This window comes from Phascolarctos cinereus, unplaced genomic scaffold (genome assembly GCF_003287225.1).
Source record: "Phascolarctos cinereus isolate Bilbo 61053 unplaced genomic scaffold, phaCin_HiC Scaffold_4;HRSCAF=312, whole genome shotgun sequence".
Taxonomy (NCBI): Eukaryota; Metazoa; Chordata; class Mammalia; order Diprotodontia; family Phascolarctidae; genus Phascolarctos; species Phascolarctos cinereus.
Window position 1 is genome coordinate 590,604,838 of NW_027555847.1, and position 20,732 is coordinate 590,625,569.

At 39.4% G+C, this 20,732-nt stretch overlaps 1 protein-coding gene across 1 annotated transcript in view; it reads left to right on the top strand.

The window, feature by feature from the left end:
• The window catches only part of POP1 (POP1 ribonuclease P/MRP subunit), a 35,827-nt gene extending 16,700 nt beyond the window's left edge, over positions 1-19,127 (top strand). Inside the window, 7 exon segments of the mRNA XM_020969041.2 lie at positions 376-487; positions 1,195-1,314; positions 5,837-5,952; positions 8,954-9,145; positions 9,760-9,914; positions 12,235-12,600; positions 14,816-19,127. Coding sequence (XP_020824700.2) covers positions 376-487; positions 1,195-1,314; positions 5,837-5,952; positions 8,954-9,145; positions 9,760-9,914; positions 12,235-12,600; positions 14,816-15,446 — 1,692 coding nt within the window. The 3' untranslated portion in view covers positions 15,447-19,127.
• The last annotated feature ends 1,605 nt before the right edge of the window (positions 19,128-20,732 follow it).

Consider the following 20,732-nt stretch of genomic DNA (forward strand, 5'->3'; position numbering starts at 1 on the left):
GTTTTTAAAAAAAATACGTGCTTTTATATATATGTAAAAAAAGAAAGTTGATTTATATCAGGTGTTGAAATAGTTTAATGAATTCAACATCTATGGTCTTAAATAAAACCTAATGCGTTTTCCTCATGTGAAATCTTGAAAAGGATATAGCAGCAGTTCCTTGTTTAATTAACCATATTTGTTATGTCTTGAAATTACAAAATTAAGTTGCATTAGTATAATTCAGCATTAATTAGTGGGTTATTTAGAGGAATGGTGTCAATTTACTGGCCAATACCAAAAAGAGAAAAATGGCAAGTTTGGTCATCATGATCACAGAAGCTTAAGATCTGATATATATTATCTTATCTGATAATAGAATTTATTATTTTTTAGGAGGTAGAAGATGCAGAGACAGTACCTCACAGTTGGTGGGTTGAGGCCTGTAAGAATCCTGATAGAGTATCTGTCCATCATCGTCAAGAAGCCATTTTTGAATTGTTGGGAGGTATATAAGAGGGGAAATGGTGGGGGGAGAGGTGAAGGTGGCTGGTTACACATACATGTTGCTTTTTTAGGCTGGTTATATGTCCTAAGGATAGAATTAATTAAAACATTTAATTGTTAATTTAAAATTAGAAAGTTGGGCAGATTTAAGTTGATTTTTATTATTTTTCTTATTTAAGAAATACAATTAGCTCTTTGAAATTGTACATATATAAGAATATATGTACTTCACATGATAGAGTTGTTGAGGTTGTGAGGTTTTTATGGTTTTTGACTTCGCTGTTTGTTGTGTTGTATAAAGAGTCTGTAAATTCCATGAGTGAGGTGTAGTTAGTAATCTCTCCAAGTGACTGGCATTGTGAAATTGTAACTAAGTTTGTGTAGTTAGGCACTAAGTAATTCAAACCTACCTGAATATCATGTTGGTATAATTATTTTGCCCATACCAGGTCTAGATGGAAAACGTTTTTATATTACACTATGAAATTTTTTTTGTTTTTGTATCATACTCTTTCATAGTATTTGTGATGCTTTACACATAAATTATTTTTGCAAAATGTCTGTGGGAAAGTGAAAGAACAGTTGTCGTTTACCTGTCAGCCCTAGAGAAAGGGAGGCCCATAGGAAAGTCTGGAAAGATCAAAGTGAACACAGAGCCGCATATTTGATTGGAATAACTTTATGTTAAGTTTATCCTTTTCATTAAAGGAATAGCATCTCCAGCAGAAATTCCAGCAGGTACCATCCTGGGTCTGACCGTTGGAGATCCTCGAGTAAATTTACCTCAGAAGAAGGCCAAGGCTTTGCCCAGTCTAGAAAAATGCCAAGGTAACATGCCCCAGTTTTCCTTAGAATGCTTGTTGGCTAAACTTACCCCCATTGTTTTGCTTGTATGCATTCTTCCTGATTTGTCTATATTTTTAATGTCAAGTAATACTTGTCCTTAAAAAAAACCCCTCACTTATAATACTGTCAGTGGTATTAGTTGTGAGGAAGGGATTTGCACCCGCCGCTGGTCTTGTGCTCAGTGGAAGCCTCTGTTTAGATGTACAGATGATCCAGGTTCGAATCCTGGCAAGGCCAACCCAGGTGCTCAGGTTTAATGTTTTCCATTTATAGTATATTGGCACGAAAGAGTTGTGAGGGGTTTGTTTTGTAAATTAGCTCAATTTTATACTAACTGAAGCCTGTCTAGAGGAATTTATCATTACTTGCCAAAGTTTGCTGTCTCATTTGTCCAGACTGTAATTTAAGCATATTTAATCTTAGATTAATGAAAATTAGTGTCTCAGTTGTTGAATAAAGGACAGGTATGTAGAATGAATTTTCAGAAGTTATTTTACTACTACTGTGTCTCCTTTCTGTCAAAACTGAACAAGAAAAGATGTGCTCTTTGGAAAAGAAGAGCTTTAGGATCAGATCTTGATTGATGAGGCAGTGAATTTAAGTTGTTTCTTTGAAGGACAATGGTGTCTGGAATGACCATTCATCTCTTACCTATTCCATAAGGATAACTATCCATTTTTTGTGATTTCTTAAAGGCTCTAATCAAATTCTGTAGCTTTGCTGATAGTTACTGTGGTCTTTTTGAGGAACTGCGTGCTCTAAGATCTAGTGCTTTTCAATTCTGTCTAGTTTCTACAAGCCTTAGCTTGTCATCCTCAACTCCTCACCTTCTTACATACAAACGCTTTCCCACATCCAATTTGTTGCCAAGGCCTGTCGATTTTGCCTTCATGACGTTTCTTTTATACTCCCCCTTCTTTCGTCTACCCTTGCACCATCCTGGTGAAGGCCCTCATCCCCTCCTTCCTGAATTGTTGCAAGAATCTGCTGGTCGGTCTCTGCCTCAGGTCTCACTCTCCTAATCAGTATACTCCAGTAATTTCCTGTCACTTTTAAGATCAAATATAAAATCCTCTGCCTCGTGTTCAAAGTCCTTCGTAACTTGGACCTCGTACCTTTCCCACCTTGCTCCTCTCCATATCCTCGGCGATCATCAGTAACTGTGGCTTCCTGGCTGTTCCTGAATCATAACGTTTTATCTCCCAACTCTGGGATTTTTCATGTCTGTCCCCCATGGCTGGAACTCTCTCCCTCCTTATCTCCGCCTCCTGCTTCCCTGGCCTCATTCGAGTCCCAACTAAAAGTCTGCCTTCTACAAGAAGCCTTGCCTGTCTGACCTTAGGGCCTTTCCTTTGTGGATTATGTCTAATTTAGCCTGTATTTAGATAGAATGTACAGAATTGTTTCCGTATTGTCTCGCCAAGGAATCTGTGGGTTCCTTGAGAACAGGGACTGTTTTTACCTATTTTTGTATGCCCAGAATTTTGTACGGTGCCTGGCTCCCAATGGGTACTTACTGAATACTTGTTGACTGACTTATCCTGCCTATATATCTGCAAAAAACAAAATAAAACAATTTTTTTTGTGATTACAAGAACCCCAAACCTATGCCAAGTGTAATTGTCACCATCTTGCTACATTGCCATGGTCTTTCAACTTGGCAAAGACCTAATTTAGGTGTTAACTTGTTACATTGAAGCAGTTTTCCCACAAATTATATGCAGCACTTGAAATTTTTTAAGGAGTAAAGATTTTATCCCAACACTTTATCTTCTAGGAAGAAGGATCAGTAAAACTCTAGCAACAGAAAGACACTGTGCTGAATCAGTATGAATCAGAATCTAGAATGTTGGTCTTTGTCTATGAGATAGCTTCCTGAAGTTTGAGCAGCTTCATGATTGTCCAGAAATTGAAATCCTTTAATACAGCTTATCACCTGACTGTTTCTGCTGGATACTTAGATCTTGATCCAGGCGAGAATTGGGCCTTGTCAGAAATGGGCTTGTCAAATAGAAGGTAACAGGAATGCTTGAAGTCATTGTGTTTCGAGATGCTTTGCAAATGTTTGCTTAATAAATTTGTTCCTTGGTCTCACATAACTATATAGTTGCACTTTGACAGCATTCATCATTTAAGGTAGTTCATTTTCCAATTGAAAAAAAATTTTTTTTTTTGGCGAGGCAGTTGGGGTTAAGTGACTTGCCTGGGGTCACATAGCTAGTAAGTGTCAAGTGTCTGGTCTGAGACTGGATGTGAACTGAGGTCCTTGTGATTCCAGGGTTGGTGCTGTATCCACTGCGCCACGTAGCTGTCCTGAAAAAAATTTTTAAACATGGTTAGGTAGGCTTGTGTTATGTTAGTACCTTTCTTTTTGCTGAGTTTTTTAATGTTAGGATTATTATTGGGTTCTTGCTGGTGTCTAGAATGCAGATTTACAAATTAGTGATGGACTTATCTTTTAAAAATTTACTTGAACTATGCTGATAGACTGTGACCTCTTTATGTGTCCCTCTTGTTCCTGTTTTTTCCCCCACATAACATGAAAGGGGGTCCTCTTCTCATCAGAATGCTAGAGAAGTCACTCAAACATTTTCTTTTTGCTTTTGCAAATACTTTTCAGAACATGAATCTGCTGACCTTTGAGGGACATCTGAGCTTATGCGCCTTGTCTTAAGTTTGGCTAAATTCTATTGCAAAAAATTTACTATTAGCAGGCAGGCTGTTTTAACTTCATTGTGTGTTGAATTAAAAGAACCCAACCTTGCTTGTCTTTTGGCCCTGAAATGAAATATTCCTTCTTTTCTTTTCTCTATTTAAATCCATTTTCTTCTCCAGAGTAATAGTTTAGTTTTTTAAAAAATCATTGTAGTTGAAAGAACTTCATTTAGTTTTCTTGTAAAATTGATCTTGGTTGCTTGATTGACTATGAGTCACAGTTTCAATTTTCCAGCTTAACTAGAAGGCTCTTGAGTGGAATCTGAAAGAGAAAAAAGGCCTAGTTGGACATATTATAGTGTGTTTGAAAGGGAGTAACGTTCTAGGCCCCTGGCAAGTATAGGCCTTTAAGTTAGTATATTTGATTCATTTAGTAATACAGCTATCATGTCTAACTAGCTTAAAGGGCTTAAGGCCTTCTTAAAAGAAGTCTTAAAAGTCTTCTTTTAAGAATGATCCATCTCCAACTGTCTTTAAAATGTTTGAAAATGATTTGAATGGCCTCATGATTCTCACAAAACAAGTAGTAACCATATCTTACTGGTAGCCTGGACCAAATGAAGTCTAATTTTTATCTTTAAATCTATAGCACCAGTACGTAGAAATTCAGGGAGAGTAAGAGGATTTTGAAATGTGTTTTGTTAGTTTCTAGAGCAGCTGTTTGAACTTCAGTGTAAGTGAGCCCTGTTACCTGAAATTGAATAGTCAATGTTTTGAGTGTTTACATTGTAGTAGAACAATTCCTGCCTTCCAGGAACTTAGACATCTAGTAAGCTTTTCAAATCAGTCTTTCTCTCATTGCCTTCCACCATGAAATATATTTCAATTTTGCTTCCAATTTATTTTTTTTCCAGCCACCAGAGCTCCAAGAAGCCTCCCATATCCATAGCTTTGACTGATTTCTGTCTGTGCCAACATTTCAGCACTACAGCTTGAAACAAACATCAACTGGATCATTTTTTCAGTTTCTCAGCCCAGTGAAGCAAAACTTAAGATATTTTCCTACTTAAAAAAAAGAATAATGCTCAAGAAGAAGTTTCTTTTTGTTTTTATAATTTTTATAGAGAGAATTGGAAGAATAACAATCTCTGATCTTTCACTATGTTTGTGTTTGTGTTGCTGAAAAAGTCCAAAATAGTCTTTCTTACCCTTCTCCAACCTCTCCCTTGAGGTACTTTTCATTTTAGCATTATAGGCCCATATGCTTCTATTGAGCTCTTTTAAAGTGTTTCACAGGGAATATGCTGAGCATAGATGTTAAATTAATGTATGTTAAACTTAGTAAAAATTGGTTTTCCCAAAACTTGAAATTGGTCATGCCTCTTCTTCCTCCCAATTCTATTGGCTAACTGCACTTTTCCTAGGAAAGATTTAAAAAGCGTAGAATGCTAGTAGTTTTTGGATCATGCCACCTTAGCAAAATAGGAACTACTCTAGAAAAATAGATTCACATAGCATTTGGTCTTTGTAAACACAGAACCAAATAACTACCTACAAATAATTTAGCGTTGAGATATTGTGTTATTTGACCTCCTCATTTTGTGATGTGGTAGAAAATTCAGAGTCATTTGCCATTTCACAGATAGTCAAGCGAGTTAATAAATGAATGACCCTAGCATTAGCTAACTGCTCTTGTTGACAAGATATTTTCTAAAATGAAGACATTTTCAGGAACACAGCACTTTAAGTATTTTGTAATTTATAAACAACTTTCAGGATATGAGCATTTGTTTGACTTCATTACATTTATCAAAAATGTGTGGTTTGAAAGATTTTTTTTCCTTCATAGATAATGAAAAAGTTAGACAACTGCGCCTAGAGGGCGTGCCTGTGGAGTGTGCGCATAGTTTTATCTGGAACCAGGATATATGTAAGAGTGTCACAGAGAATAAAATCCCAGAGAAGGTAAGGAATATGCTCAGAGGCTATTAGCAAATTAACAGGTTGAAATGTCTTGCCATGGTAATAGTAGACTCCCATTACTGTGTGTATGTGTCTGGCTCCTCGTTTTCACTTAGGGAAATACAGGGGAGCACATACAATGTGTGTGCAAAGTTCTTTGCACTCTTTGTATAGTTTTCTATAAGTGTAATTTATTTTTGTAATTTACAAATGTAATTTATATTTTACGTGTAATTTATTTTTATTATCTACCACATGGGTTTGTTGTAAAGGCAGTGGTTTGTAAATTTTAAATTTACTCTATAAATGACCTTATTTTAAAGTAATGGATTTTCTTTTTAGAAACTAAAGCATTTCTCGAAAGATTTAAATTCTAGTTTACTTAGAGATCATTTACTTAATTCTTGGAGTTACAAATTGTTAATTTTCTGGAGTAGTAACTACTTAGGTTTAAAAACTGTAAGGTAATTTTGACCCCAGCCACTATCTAGTGTGATCCATTCCCTAGAAAAGAATCCTTACTGTAACACACTCAACCTATAGCCATATAGCTTCTGCTTGAAGATCTCCTTTGGGGGAGAACCTGCCTTCCCCCCGAGACAGCCTGTCTTGCTGCTTTTCATTAGCTCTAATTATCATCTGGAAATAGCATTCAATAAACAGCAGTAGAAATAGCATGACATAGTAGATAGCCTACTTCTTTCTCTACCTACTTCTGACAGGTGTTGGCTTTGTGACCCCCTAGGCTAATGGCTTAAATCTCTCAGTGCTTCTCACCTCTTCTGATTATGAATTGCAGAAAAGTTGCCAGTTTTGCTTGCTAAGTTTCTTCACTGGTAGTTCCTTAAAGGGCGGCTAGGTGGCACTGTGGATACAGCACTGCTTCTGGAGTGAGGAAGACATAAGTTCATGTCTGGCCTCAAACACTTACTAACTGTGTGACCCTGGGCAAGTCACTTAACCCTGTTTGCTTCAGTTTCTTCATCTATAAATGAGCTGGAGAAGGAAATAGCAAACCATGTCAGCATCTTTGCCAAGAAAACCCAAAATGGGGTCATGAAGAGTCAGGCACGACTGAAATGACTGAACAAGAAGTTCCTAAAACCTATGAAGTGGTAGACTGGAAAGCAGTTTTGTCCATACCTCGACCTCTACCAAAAAAAAAAAAATAGAATTTCAGTGTAGAACCAAAATGTGGTGGTTGCTGTTTGGATAACATTACCTATATAGTTTACAGTATCTTTTATCTTGGCTATGATATTTTGAATCTAGAAAGTTCTTCAGTAATTTGGGCCTCTCACATTTTTGGCCTTTCATGTAGTTTTACAGAAGTAGTTACTTTAGCTATATCAAGTGAAGTAACAGGGTTTCCAAAGATTACTAAGATGATTAGTTTTCTTTTCCCTCTACCCCTTAATTATCTGGGGAGTTTTCTACCTAATTCGTCTGGAAAGCTTTCTATCACTCTTGTTCAGCAGTTAGGTGATATTGTGAAATAGACAAATTTCCATTCCAGAAGAAGCAACTTGAGCTTTCCCTAGACTCTGCCATACCCTCCACTCTAATATTTCTTCTCCCTTAGTCAAATTCCCCAAAAATGCTATTTGCACTCATTGCCTCCACCTTCTGTCCTCTTACTCCTCTGCAACTTGGCGGAAATTGCCCTCTCTGAAATGACTGGTGATTCTTAATCGTCAGCCATGTTGGTCCTTTCTCAGCTTCAGGCTTCTTAACGTGTCTGCTACCTTTTCTTCCTGGATAGTCTTTCCTCTCTCTCGATTCTCCTCCCTGTCTCAATCTCTTTTCATGCCTAGCCCCAAGGTTTTGTCACAGGTTCTCTACTCCCTTTACATTTTCTCTTGGCAACTTTATCAGCTCCCCTGGGTTCAACTCTTATTTCTTTGCAGATGACTCACAGATGCATGTATCTGCATCACCCATTGCCTGTTAAACATTTCAGGCAGGATGTCCCAGAGACACCTTAACTCAAAATGTCCAAAACTGAACTCTTTCTCTCATAACCATTCCATCTTCCAGGCTTCTCTCATTATTGTCAGAAGCAGAAATGGAATGAAACCCTTCCATTTTCCCAGGTTTGTAACCTCACCATTATCCTAGACCCCTCACTTTTCCTTTACCCTACAATATTAAGTCATTTACCAAAAATTGCCATTTCTGTCTTCACAACATCTCTTGATTTGATAACTTTTTTTAACTCACACAGTTATCACCTTTAGACCAGGGATGGGGAACCTCATTACCTCTCACCAAGGTTATTACAGCTTCTTAATTGGTTTCCCTGCTTCAGATCTTTCTCTATTCCAGTCTATCCTACAACTCTGCTGCCAAAGTAATTTTTCTCAAGTGTAGATAGATCTGACCGTATGACTTCTACTCAGCAAATTCTAGTAGCTTCCTATTGCTTCTAGGATCAAATAGAAACTCTCTTGTTTAAGTTTTAAAGCCCTACACAATCTGGCCCTAACCTGTCTTTCCATCTCCATTGGTGATTCCTCCCCCTCTCACCCTTTTCCAACCAGATTGGCCTTCTTTGTTCATCATGAGTGATGCTGTCTCTCATGACTCCTTGCCTTTGCCCTGTCTGTCCCTAAGCTTGGAGTAACTTCTCTTAGCCTCCTTCTTGAAGAGTCTCTCTTCAAACCTGGCTCAGGTGCCGTCTTTTGCATGAAGCTTTTCCTTTTCCCCCATATCCCCAACTGTTAGTGCCTTCCCTCCCAAACTCCTTTGTATTTAAATTTTACTTTATATATATTTTTATTTATTAATTTTGTGTTTTATGTATTTGCATATGTATTGTGTCTCCTCAGAGTAAATGCGAGCTTCTGGTAAGTAGGGTTCTTTAGTTCTTTGTACTTACATCTCCAGTGCCTGGCACATAGTAGGTACTTCATAAGTATTTGATGTTTGACTGTCCATTGGGCTATCCTGTTGATTCTTCAAAGGAATAGGAGTCCTTGCCTTAAATTCTTTTCTTTCATCTCAGGAGTTAAACCAGATGAGAAGTGAATTGATGGTGCCTGGGTCACAACTTAATTTAGGCCACCGTGAATCCAAGATACCCATACTGTTGATCCAGCAACCAGGGAAACTAACTGGTGAAGATCGATTAGGATGGGGAAGTGGCTGGGATGTTTTACTTCCCAAAGGTTGGGGAATGGCTTTCTGGATTCCCTTCGTAAGTTATTTTCTGAATCTGAAGTTTAGATATATTTGAAAATATTTGAAGATGTTGTTGTAGTAAAAGTCAAATGCTGAAACGTGGTAGGCATTTTATGCAGTCTTTTTGCTCTTGGTTCTAAGTATTTTGTGGTAATGACACTGTTTACTTATTTCATGGAGCTAGTCTTTCTTTTATAAGTTGGGATGGCCAGGGCCCTCTTCTCTGTAAATTTGGGAAATTTTCAAAATTGGTCTTTTGTAAATTAGAGATGATAAAAAATGGTGGCCTTGTCATACTTTTGAAACTTCTGACAATACAGCTTCAAAAAAATTATTGACTATGTCTTCTTCACTTGTATCCATAGCTAAAGTATGTATGAAAACTGTAACTATCTTTTTTATCTGATGTGGCTTTAAGTATCATTCTAATCATGCTTGGAGAAAATGAAAGTCATTTTGAAATTTATACCTTTAGATTGATCAGTAATTTTCAAAACGTTTCAGCTTTAGAGCAAGAGAGATTCACCTGATCGTGTAAGAGTAGGAACATTTATGAAGCAATTCTGTGTAGCATGGTGTTTGAGGTTTAGATGGGTCAAGTCACAGTTTTTTTCTGGATATTCTTATTAGATCTATCATGGTGCACGAGTTGGAGGATTAAAAGAGGCTGTCATACATTCTCGATATAAGGGAGCACCCAGTATCCCTGATGATTTCCCAGACTGCCCTGCTGGAATTTTGTTTGCCATAGAACAAGAAAATAATCTTCTGGAAAAATACAAAAGGTAGAAAATTTCTTAGCTTTAATAGTAATTCATATTTAATAAAGCAGTGATTTGCCCAACACTGAAGTGGTTGGTTGTTCACTGGGTCTATGTGGTTTGTTTTGAGATAAATGTTACCCAACAGTAAATTACTTTTTTCTTTGGCTAGGCAGTGGGGTTAAGTGACTTGCCCAAAGTCACACAGCTAGTGAGTGTCAACTGTCTGAGGCTGGATTTGAACTCAGGTCCTCCTGACTCCAGGGCTGGTGTTCTGTCCACTGTGCCACCTAGCTGCCTCTAAAAAGTAAATTTTTAAATATGTAATTGGGTGCAATAAATTTCTCATCTACTTTTCTCTGTGTATGTGAGTAGTTAGGAGCCCTTTCCCTGGGTTCCTTGGTTATGCTGATGATGTTGCATGCCTCTTGTAGTCAAGGCATGCATTTTCCATTGTATTAAGCAGAGACATTTTAAAAGTCAACATGGAAAAAGGACCAACACATAAAAGAAGAAATTCAGCTTTCAGATGAATAATTGTAAACTCAAATGGAGAATTTTGAAGTGACTTGACTATGAAGGATGTGTGTATTCAGACATCTCAGCTTTTGTGTGTGTGTGTGTGTGTGTGTGTGTGTGTGTGTGTGTGAGAGAGAGAGAGAGAGACAGACAGACAGACAGACTGTTGGGGTTAAGTGACTTGCACAGGGTCACACAGCTAGTTAAGTGTCAAGTATCTGAGGCCGGGATTTGAACTCGGGTCCTCCTGACTGGTACTCTATCCACTGTGCCACCTAGCTGCCCCTCAGCTTTTTCTTCCCTAGTAATGATATGAAATGAGCTTTGGGATATTTCCACTAGATCTGTTTGTTCTGGCCTGAGGGGGAATGTTTTTTATTTCTTTGAGAGGTTAGTGAAAAATTAAAACTGTATTTGAGGATAGAAATAGACATAAATAGTATCTATAGCCTAGTAGTAATCCCTAACCTAGCAGTCAGGCAAATGTGCCCCATAATAAAAGGTGTTTCATTATTTGGCTGCTTTTGAAGGTCATTATGGTTTTAGTCCATTGTAGGTCCAAACAGAAGTGTCTTTGCTAGTACGTGTTGCTGGTTGCTTTTAATGTGTTCAGATTTGGAATAGCTAAAGATTAGGCTTGTTTTGCTTTAGTCTAGGGGAGGTCCATCTAGTTCCAAGACCAGTTTAATCTCTATGATGCATCTAGGGGTTGTAAGTCTGGTTTCAGAACCCATCCCTTAGGCCAGGAGCCAATCATATTTTCCAGAAGCTATGGTAACCAACAATTAGGCTGGATTTTCATGGTTCAGAGATTCTAACAGTTTTAATCAGTCTTTATCTCTCTCTCTCTCTCTCTCTCTCTCTCTCTCTCTCTCTCTCTCTTCTCTCTCTCTTTTTGCGGGGGGGATGGCGAGGCAATTGGGGTTAAGTGACTTGCTCAGGGTCACACAGGTAGTAAATGTTATGTGTCTGGGGCTGGATTTGAACTCAGGTCCTCCTGACTCCAGGGCCGGTGTTCTATCCACTGAGCCACTTAGCTGCCCTTCATCAGTCTTTAGCATGTAAATTTGTGGATGTAGTTCACATGTACATGGCTGTAGCTTTCCTTCATCCCTGTCTCTCCAGAGAGAGCACCTAGATCCAAGACTCTGTCACCTTTCATCTTTCAGCAAATGCTTGCCAGTTGCAGCTGGGCATTGGCCAATTCCAGTCGATCTCCCTGCCTCACCCCCCCCCCAATCCATCTTCCTGAAGCGTAGGTCTGGTCTTGTTTTAGCCCTGCTTACTAAACCCCAGTGGCTTCCTATTGCCTTTCGTATAAACGATAAACTCCCTCGCTTGGTATGTCATTCACAGTCTATTCCCAGCTTACTTTCCAGGCTTATTTCATGCCCATTGCTTTCTCTCATGTCTGTCTTCCAGCCAGCCTGGCCTGTTGTGTTGCTCCTTGTCCCTGGCATTCCATTGCCCACCCCTGCCTCTGCCCAGGCTGTTTTCTGTGCCTGGGCTGCATTCCCTCCTCACTTCGACCTCTTAAAATTCCTAGCTTCCTTCAAAGCCCAGCTCACTCATCAGTTCACATAAGAGTTTCCTCCCTTGCTGCTCCACTCCCACCCATTATTTCATATTGACTTTGTAAGTGTTGGTTGCCCCAGTAGAATAGATACCCCTTTAGGAAAGGGGATATTTAATTTCCTGGTACAGTGCTTGGCACACAGATTAGGTATTGATTGTTACTGTGAAGATTGATATTTATTTGAGTGATTCCTGTGACATAGGGACAATCCCACCTTGTGCAAATTGGTTTCTCTTTATTTTTAATTAGACACCCTCCAGCAAAGAGGCCCAACTATGTCAAACATGGTACTTTGTCACCTTTCCGATGTCCTTGGGGACAATTAACTCGAGACTGGGAATCAAGAATTACAACTCGGGCAGAGTCTCTGCTATCTCCTTCTTGGTCACGGGCAAATATCAAGAGTGATCCTGGGAGAGAAGACCTTTGTGTTGTGGAGGGTGAGCGGGGGCCAAAGCTATCTTGTGAAGCTGAGACTTTGAAAGACAAGCCAGGAGAGCCAGAAGAGATGATGGACACCGATTCTCCAGGTGCTGCAGTGGCAGGAGACACAACAGATGAAGGCGTGTTTGGAAATGACAGTGGTGGGACAAAGAGCCCCTTCTGTGTTCTCAGGTAAGTGACTAGTCATCGTTATGTAATGTTTTATTTGCAGATGGGATTTTGATTATCCTTCCAGATTTAAAAACTTATGTAGACTAGGAATTGAGCATTCACACAAATCAATTTTAATTGTCTTAACTCATTTTATAAGCTGTGCCTTTGTCCAGAGCCTGAAGGCAAGGTGAAGTCATTTAGCAAATCCTAGTTTTTTGTTTGATAGCACTCCAGTAATGAAAATATTGATGTAAATAAACGTTAACAAAGATAATTACTGCCAAGTAATAGGTATGATTGGGATAGGGGGACATGTCTTATCCATTTTTACGCATAATAGCACTAGTCAGTGAAGAAGAGCTATGTGGTTTGTCCTTACTTTACTCTAAATCACTAGATTAAGCAAATCTTCTAATTCTCGTGACTCTGGGTTTCAGGTAGCATCCATTTAATTCCACGCTGGCACCACATTATGAAGGGTGTCTTATAAAACCATGACCTTTCCTTAGCCTTCTAGTTTCAGTAGAGGTATTTGTTACTTATGAAGTGACCTATCTGAAAACAGCACTTCTAAGCTTTCTCCTAAAGGCTCTTTTTGCCTGCTTTGTACTCAGTAGGCAAAAATGTTAAATGTTTATTATGGAGGACAATTTTCCATCAGTAGCTCCCTTTTTTCCCTACCAGTCACTCATTTCCTCTTGCAGGCATTCCACAGTTCCCAAGTTCCTTTCTCCTTAGAATATCCTTCCTCTAATCCTTATTCCTCTCTAATTACTACTGTGCCTACCACCATGTCCTGGATCTTAATCTTTTCTGTGTTGTGGGCTCCTTTGGCAATCTGGGGAGACCTTTGGACCCCTTCTATCAATGAAGGTTTTAAATGCATAAAATAAAAAATATGAGATTGCAGAGGAAAACAGCTATTTTAAAATACAGTTCTCACGATATATTTTTTAAAAAGTTGATGAACCCAATATTAAAAACCCCTGCCCCACATCCTAAATCCCTCCTTCCCTCCAGCTTCTTTTCTTTCCAAAAGTATTTGTTACTGTATTGGAAGAGATCAAGCTCAGCATCCAAGTAAAACAGTTAAGTCCTTATGTATAGATGGTATATGTTTTTGTGTGATACCGTTTAGTTACATGAAGCCCCAGAACATTGTCATACCTCTTCAACAAGATCCATATCCACTTTTTTTTTTGGGGGGGCAAGGCATTTGGGGTTAGGTGACTTGCCTAGGGTCACACAGCTAGTAGGTGTCAAGTGTCTGGTCTGAGACCAGATTTGAATTCGGGTCTTCCTGAACCCAGGGCTGGTGCTCTATCCACTGCACCACCTGGCTGCCCCTGCTTTAGTTTTTCTAAATAATTAATTTATTTTCAACATTCACTTCCATAAGATTTTGAGTTTTAAATTTTCTTCCCCTTTCTTTCCTTCCCCCTCCCAAAAACAGTGTGCAGTCTGATATAGGCTCTACATATACATTGATATTAAACCTTTTCACATTAGTCATGGTGTAAAGAAGAATTAGAGCTAATGGGAGGAACCACGAGAAAGAAGAAACAAAACAACAAAAGAAAAGGAGATCAAACAGTATGCTTCAATCTGCATTCAGACTCCATAGTTCTTTCTTTGGATGTGGATAGCATTTTCCATTGTGAGTCTTTTGGAGTTGTGTTAGATCCTTGCATTGCTAAGAAGAGCTAAGTCTATCAAAGTCAGTCATTGCACAGTGTGGCTGTTACTGTGTACAGTGTTCTCCTGGTTCTGCTCATTTCACTCAGCATCAGTTCATATAAGTCTTTACAGGTTTTTCTGACCAACTTCTTTTCTTTCTCAAAGTGGTAGGTGTCCCATTCCACATATAGTAATCCAATAATTGATAAGATAATATATGTATACTATTTTTCAGGCTTAGAGTTACTGATATTTTCCCACAGATATCATTTTTAAAATTTTGCAACTTAGGGACAGCTAAGTGGTGCAGTGGAGGGGCAGCTAGGTGGCGCAGTGGATACAGCACGGCCCTGAAGTCAGGAGGACCTGAGTTCAAATCTGGCCTCTGACCGGACACTTGACACTTACCAGCTGTGTGACCGTGGGCAAGTCACTTAACCCCAATTGCCTGAAAAAACAAAACAAAATTTAGCAACCTATATCAGCACTTGAATTTTTTGTTTATATTTTTCTTTGAATAAAACAGTCTGAAACAGATGTTTTTGACTTCATTTAGGAGTAGAAAATTATTGAAGTTGTTAGCAGCCTGGTGTCATCCTGTCGCTAGAAGAAATCGAGTAGCCATCCGAGCGTCCAGGATGCAGCAGCAGGAACTGACGAGGGCGACCTGCCTGTCTCTCTTACGTGACTATCCAAGATCCCTGGTGTGGGTCAGCCTGTCTTTGCTCAAAAAGGGAAGCCCAGAATCACACACCATGATCTGCATCCCATTGAAAGATGATATCCTGCTTCTGAATGAAGATCGGCTTTATAGTGGCCCGCAGGAGTCCAGACACAGCGACCCGTTCAAGGCCAAGGCACGGAAACAGAAAGAAAAGGAAACAGAGAAGGAGCAGAAACAAGGAGGAGAGCAGCACGGCGCCATGGTGCGTGCCGAGGGAACCCCTGGTTTGTGGCCAGGTTCTCTCCCTGACGTCACCAGCCATTGCTCCCGGACCCTCCTTGGATTTGTGACCCAAGGAGATTTCTCACTGGCTGCTGGCTGTGGAGAAGCGCTGGGCTTTGTTAGTTTGACTGGCCTGCTGGAGATGCTTCTGAGTCAGCCAGCAGACAGGAGGGGGCTAGTTTTATTAAGAACACCAGCATCTCTGCAGTATCGATTTGCTAGAATAATTATTGATATATAAATGCCATTTCATATGACAGCAAGGTACAAATGGTGCCAAAGAGAACATAGCAAGCAAAGCCACACAATTTAAGTTTTTGCTTTTTGCCTTCCACTATATATGTCATGTGAAATTGCTTGAAAAAACAAGCCAAAAGTCTATTGTAGTATGTTACATAAATGAATGAAATGCTAACTCATCATGTCATATGTTTACATTACCTGGTGGTGTTGATTTCTATCCCTGGCCTTTTCCTTTAAAATATTTAAATTCTGGCCTGTATAACTAGAGTTATTATTAGTATTGTGATTTCTTGTTCTGTACATTTTTTGCTTAGAAATTATTGAAAGCTATAGTTTTCTGTCAAAGGACCGGGATGTTCTGTTTGAAGAGCTTTTTAAAAAGTTCATATGACTAGTCTAATGTGCATTTAATTACTGTAAAAAAGAGACTTCTCAGTTTGAGTCTTTGTACATAATGTACCTTTGTGGGACACAAAGGTGTCCCTGTGTGTAATGTAACTGCTGACTTGGAGCAGGAACTTGTAACTACCTTAGCCGTGGAGAAGAAAACCATGACAAATTTATGGCTGCTGTCTTATTTCAAGGCTCAGTCTGCTTGTCTAAAAATGAATTGGATTAGAGTTGGAGCAGGAGCTCAAACCAGAGTTTGTATGGCCTTTTCCCAGGCATGACTGACCAGCATGTGTCCTCGGGAGTCACTCAATCTTCCTGTGCCTTGTGCAGCTTCACATTTTTCTCAAAGCCATAGATGTATTAGAGTTACCTACCTCAGCAGGGTGATGGCCAAATTGTAAGGTACTCTGAAATTGTAAAGATATTCTATAAGCCATGTTGTTATACGCTTTACTGCAATCTCATGATGCCCAGGAAATGTTAGGCAGCAGGTAAGAAGGGATGAATTTACTGGGAACTCCAGCATCTGTATACTAATGATGCTTCGGAAAAACATCTGCCACTTTTCACTTGGGGAGAAACAGGTCACAAAGTAACTTTCCCTCTGCTTCCAGTACCAACCTGCCCCCATCCTCCTTTCCCTCAGACTATATGCACTTGGCTGTCATCTGCTGTTGGTACAGGGGCTTGGAGCAAGATCAGGCTTGGGACTAGTTTGGAATTTGTTTTTATCTTGCGTGTCTAAATTAAATGTTAGTGTATGTTTATGCAGATTTAATTTCTGCAATAGAAATTGATAGTAAATACCTGTTGGTGATGGGAAGGAGGGGCAAGTAATAGGGAAAGGGCATACCGATCTTGAACCAATGCTCTGATTTCCATCTCCGCATGCCCTAAACAATTCCCTGAATATATTTGTATCCAACCAAAGTAATATTTTGACCCTTGCAAGAAAAAGATTTGTAACTGAACAGTGTCTGTCACAGTAAATTAAAACCCACATCATCCTGTGATGTTATATGTTAATGTACAAATTATTTAAGACACTTTGCCTATTGCCTCAGTTACTAAGTGATTAGAGCTAATGAGGTTACATTGAAAGTTCATTCCCAGGATTAGTTCCCTTAGCTTCATCTTCAGACGGCCATCTGCCATAATTGGTCATGAGTAAGTGGGGGAGAGGAGAAGGGAGTGTTGTGGAGAATACTAGAGACCAGATGCTTCAAGGCACAAAGCATGACCACTCGAGGAAAATAACTTAAAAGCACCTGCTCTGTTGGGTCAGTAGCACCGTTGTTATGTAAAAAGGATTGATTATTGTCATTAAGGAACTATAAAAGGGCAATAGTTATTAAATACCTTCCTCCTGTTAAAAAGAAAGGATAGACAGAGGAAAGGACCTATTTTCATTCATTCTGTTTATTATTGGAATCAATTATAAGCCCTATTTATGTGCCTATTTGTTTAGCACCATACTAGAAAATGGAAGTATAAGACAAATGCTTATCTTGTTGGACAAATGACTTCGATATGTTAAAGAACAAATTATGTGGTACAAACAAGAGTAATAGCATACAGCATACAGAGGCCAAAGGCTCCAAATTGGATACAACCTTTGAATTTAGGAATCAGGTCAGAAAGGGTGATCCACTGAAATAGAAACACCAGTAAGACCCAGCATGATGATAGCCTTTTTGTATTAAGACCTTTTGACCTACAGAGCACCTCCATGTACATGATCTCATTTAATCCTCACCAATCCAATTTGAGAGACAAAATGGATTTCTTCTACATAAAGCTCAGAGATCATGTGACTTGTCACAGCCAGTAATGGAAAGAAAGAGGATCAGAATCCACTGTCCTTTGTACTAAACATACTAAGTAAAAGTGGATTCACTTATCCTGCTGTAGAAGTAGCTGTGCATATAGTAGCTGTGTGTGTAAGTGGGATGGTGATGAGCTCAGATGATCTTCTAAGCAGTTATAAATGTAAGTTCTTAAGAGTTGGTGATTTGAATTCTGTTAGTATGGCCTTTCACTTCTCAATTTTTTTTTTTTGGTGAGGCAATCTGGGTTAAGTGACTTGCTCAGGGTCACATGGCTAGTAAGTGTCAAGTGTCTGAGGCTGGATTTGAACTAGGGTCCTCCTGATTCCAAGGCTGGAGTTCTATCCACTGTGCCATCCAGCTGCCCCTCTACTTCTCAGATTCTACTTTTTAAGTGATCTGCCCATGGTCACATAGCTAGTAAGTGTTATGGGTTTCAGGCTGTGTTTCAAATTATGTTGCTAGATTATAAAGAGTACATCTTGAATTGCTATGCCCAAAAATTTCATTCCCTGTGGTCGGTTTGATGATGACCAACTTAAATTTGCTGGTCCTCAGATGATAGATGTTCAGTCCATCCCTAGCTTTGTCTTCAAAGTTTTGGTGTGGGACTTCACTGGCATAGTTTTTGAGAACTTGAGGTATTGGAGGTCACTTAAGACCTCAGTGAGGCACTAGAGTTAAATTCATTGAAAGATAAATGTCACTTATGCTTTGATGGATCTGTGATCTCATTGGCATGTGGGTAGTCTGTGGTAGAATTTATAATTCATCTATGGCTTCTCCTGAGTGACCCTTTGTCCATGTCCTCCTATAATTCCTCCGTAAGGGGTCCGCTCTTGTGCTAGGGGTTTCCTCTAGATCTCTGATACTGCATGAATACCAGTGGATCATGCAAGCTGTCTCTCAGTTACTTCTGGCTTTCATTACATGGCCTCATGCATTTCTGTAATAGACAAATTTATCTCTGTTGTTACATCTTTCAAGGAATCTTGTGTGATTTTTGACATGTGTGGCAGACATCTTGTTGGAGGATGACCTTTAGGGCAACATTTTGCCCCGCCAAATTGTAATTTACCTGAGATAAACTGTAATCTTGAGAATTGTGAAATGTGAATAGTAGATGTATATGTGGTTTGTGTGGGGTTTAGAAAAAAGGAGAACAAGAGAGTAAATCTTTGGTTCAATGTTTCTCCAGTGCTTCCTGGGAGGGAGAATGTTCTGATTCTCAACAATCTGTATTGGTTCTTTAAAAATATCTGTGAAGTGGGGGAGAATTCATCAGCCTACCACAGCTTGATGGATGCAGCCCTAACTCACCTTCTGATGTGTCATTTGGTCTGAACAAATGTATTCTGAGGAAGGGCATGCCCGTTCTGTGCAGATGATCAGTATCAGTTATCTTGCTAGATGTCTCATAAATGAATAAATTGCCACTCGAGTTTGGTTATTAATGCAAATAGTTTCACCCGCGCCTTGATTACTCCTGGGTAAATAGTTAAAACTTAGTTGAATCTTTAAACCTGCAAATAAAGGACCTGACTGTAGGTTCGTGGTGACCTCATTAAGGTGGAAGACCTCAGTGAGCCTCCATTTGAGCAATGAGACAGCCGATTTCTCTTTTAACACTGTTTTTTCCTTTTAAATTCATTTTTAGTTCTCAACATTCACTTTTATAAGATTTTGAGTTCTAAATTTTTCCCCCTTCCACCTCCCCAAGATGGCATGCAATCTGATATAGGCTATGCATATACAATCATATTAAACATATTTCCACATTAGTCACGTTGTAAAGACGAATAGCATGCTTTGATCTGCATTCAGACTCCATAGTTCTTTCTCTGGATATGGGTAGCATTTTCCATCATGAATCTTTTGGAACTGATCATTGCATTGCTGAGAAGAGCTTAGTCTATCAAAATTGGTCATTGAACTTGACGCCATTTTTTACCTGCAACAATAAGGCATCTAGAGACAAGATGAATCAAGGAAACCTGCCCTCAGGAAGCTTCCCTTCTAGCAAGGGGAGATGAGTTTGGAAAATTAGCTGGGTTTGTGAGTGGAGTCGTGGGGGAGTGGATTGATATACTCCTTTTAGGAGAAATGACAGCAGTGGAGAAGGAGTTAGGGGTGGGGGGTGTTGAATGCCAAGGTAAGACAGCTGCCTACCTGAAATAATGAGCTAAATGAGGCATTTAGCAGTCAGAACAGTTGGGAGTTCTGGAGATGAAAGGATTGAGTCATCAGGTCATGGTTTTTCTGGTCCTGACGGCACTAAAATTTCCTCACAACTCCCTGTATTTACATTTCATGAAATGCCAGAGATCCACCACCACACAATTTTTTGTGGGTTATATATAACTTCAGTGGGTCCATGGCTCCATTGATGCTGGTGCTCCTTTCAGTGACAGTTCCAGGTACTACAGCCCATCCACACATAATCCTGTGTGATTTTTATCTTCCTAAAAATCCATGAAGGATCTATCCTGCATGATGGAGATCTGGACAATAGCAAACTGCTCCTACTAGTGTCAGCCGTGACATCAGAGTGAGATCAGTAACCCCATCTCACTGACCTAGGGCCCTTACTATGTTGACAAGGTCAGGAAGGGCCACACCAATTAGTATAATAACTCCTGATAATTACCGTGTTTATATAGGATTATTATAAAGGGGAGTTTGTGTAGTAAAATACTCCACTCTCCTCCATTGCTAAGGAGAAAATATTGTTGCCCTTCCTCCATAGCGTTTAAATACCAACTACATGAGTTCATCTGGCTGCCTCCAAGGGCTTCCGTTTAGCCCTATGCAGTAATCAACACAGGAGCCACTTACTATATGCCAGGAGCTCATAATGTCCATGTCTATGATACACTTCCCCTTATTAACTGCCACAAACGAGACCCAAATGTGGGTCTTGGATACTCCTTCACTGAGTGGTCTTTTCACTTTGATGGAACCTGGAGTACCCATTTAGAACACTGAAGGGTCCCTTGATATGAGTTACTTGGCTACAAGTATTTACATGTAGCACCTCCATCCCCTTTCCAAGCCCTAATTTCTCA